The sequence below is a fragment of the Carlito syrichta genome, unplaced genomic scaffold (genome assembly GCF_000164805.1).
Source record: "Carlito syrichta isolate Samal-C Ts95f unplaced genomic scaffold, Tarsius_syrichta-2.0.1 Scaffold97166, whole genome shotgun sequence".
Classification (NCBI taxonomy): domain Eukaryota; kingdom Metazoa; phylum Chordata; class Mammalia; order Primates; family Tarsiidae; genus Carlito; species Carlito syrichta.
In genome coordinates, this window is record NW_007041262.1 from 59,024 (window position 1) to 61,070 (window position 2,047).

Consider the following 2,047-nt stretch of genomic DNA (forward strand, 5'->3'; position numbering starts at 1 on the left):
TGTTTCGAGCCTGGTTGGGGGACAGATAGACACTCAGAGCCGGGGAGAGAGCTCGTCCTTGCAGCCACCGGGCAGCCTCCTGCCCCGGCTGAGCTCTGGACTGGGCACTGGGGAGACAGGTGCAAGAATCCCCACCTTCTGACACACACACACACACACACACACACACACACACACACACATACACACATACACAGAGCAGGGAAATTATATTCTTTTTTTTTGTTTTTTTTTTGAGTTGGAGTCTCCCTCGGTCGCCCAGACTGGAGTGCAGCGGCCGCTCCCGGCCACCGCAACCTCGTCCTGCTGGGCTCCGGCGATCCTTCCGCCTCCGCCTTCCGAGTAGCCGGAATGACAGGTATGCGCTACCACGCCCGGCTGATTTTTTTTTTGATTGATTGTAGAGATGAGGTCTCGCCTGCCCAGGCGGGTCTCGAACCCGCGGGCTCAGGCAATCCACTCGCCTCCGCCTCCCAAAGGCGCGGGATGACAGGCTGAGCCACCGAGCCTGGCGGAAATTATATTCTAATGGGAGGAGGGAGTGGAACACATTTATGCGTAAGTTAGACACGGCAAAGTACATCATTCTTCCTGCCCATCCTTTCATCCACCAAGCCACTTATCCATTCATCTACTAATTCACCCACCAGTCCAGCGACTGACTCACCTACCCATCCATTCGTCCACGAACTTGTCCACCAGTCTCTCCATCCGTCCACGCATTTTCCATCCACTCACCTCTTTGCTCTTTCAGCTAAGAGCTAGCTCATCTACCGATCTCTCCACCAGCCCACCAGGGACTAAGGCACTCACCGATCCACCCACCGTCTCTGCTTCCTCCATTCACCCACTGACCCATCCATCACCCACCCATCCACTTGTCATCTGTCCATTCGCCAATTGCTTACCCACCGGCCCATTCACTGATTCATCCAACTCCTCATGTATGCATCCACCTGCTAGCTCATCCATCCAACCAACCACTCACCTCTCCATATGGTCACCAACCTGTGTGTGCACCCACCGCCCTCTGCAACGTATCTAGGCATTCACCAACACACCCACCCGTTCACACAGTCATTCGTTCCCCCACTCACCTGTGCAGTCACCGGACCGACATAGCCATCATCCACACACTCACTCATTCCCAACTTGTTCGCTCATTGGACAGTGAGAGTGGGGGCTGTTTTGTGTCTGAGCTGTGCTAGGTATGGAGGGTGCAGAGGCAAGCAAACACGGCCCTTCCAACAAGGCGTTCACTGTGTGGTGGAGGAGAAAGACCCCTCGACAACTAAGAGCGTCTGAAAAGCCTGATGCTGGAGAGAAAAAGGCATACAGCCCAGCAGCGGGGAGGCAACATCTGAATTGGGGCTGAGCGCTCTCGAGCCAAAATGGTGGCTTCACTGTTTCCTAAACATCCATGCTCAGCTTTCTGCTCCTGCTTTCATTCCTGCTGTTCCTCCCATCTGGCTTGCCCTCGACTAGTCCCTTCTATCCAAAGCCAACCCGGTCCAAAACTGCCTCTTCCTCCAGGAAGCGCAAGCTTCCTGCCCTCGGTGGTGCCTGCTACTGTGGTCCCCATGCCCTCAGCCCTCCCCCACACCCATTTTGTCCAGTCCTCCTCCATAGGGTCCCCCTTTTGGCTGGACTGTGCCCTCCCAGAGGGCAGAGATGGCACCTTTCTTCCCCTCCAGTCTCCAAGCACAAGACTGGGTATTCAGGGAGTGCCTGACACCTCCCGGGCATGGGCACAGCTCTCAGGTGAGCCAGGCAGGGTTGGATGGGGTGGGAGCTTACCTGCAGGTGGCTATGTCCTGAGAGGTGGGTCATGCCTGAGGCAGCAGGGGGCACCTCCAGACCTAAGATCCCACTGCTAAAGAGGAAATCAGCCGCGGGGTTGAAGCCGGGGGGCTCCAGGAAGTTTGATGGCGTGGGCGTCTGCGGGGGGCGGTAGCTGGTGAGGAAATCTGTAATTCAGACACACAGGGCCGTCGCAGTTAGGGCCAAGGCTGTGGCTTGGAAACAGTGGGAGGAGAGTAGGCCTGGA

The 2,047-nt window shown here is 56.5% G+C and overlaps 1 protein-coding gene across 1 annotated transcript in view; it reads right to left on the reverse strand.

The window, feature by feature from the left end:
* The window catches only part of MLXIPL (MLX interacting protein like), a gene marked incomplete at its 5' end in the record, with an annotated part of 9,984 nt that overhangs the window by 3,618 nt on the left and 4,319 nt on the right, over window positions 1-2,047 (reverse strand). Inside the window, one exon of the mRNA XM_021714820.1 lies at window positions 1,798-1,967. Coding sequence (XP_021570495.1) covers window positions 1,798-1,967 — 170 coding nt within the window. The remainder of the gene's footprint in view (window positions 1-1,797; window positions 1,968-2,047) is intronic.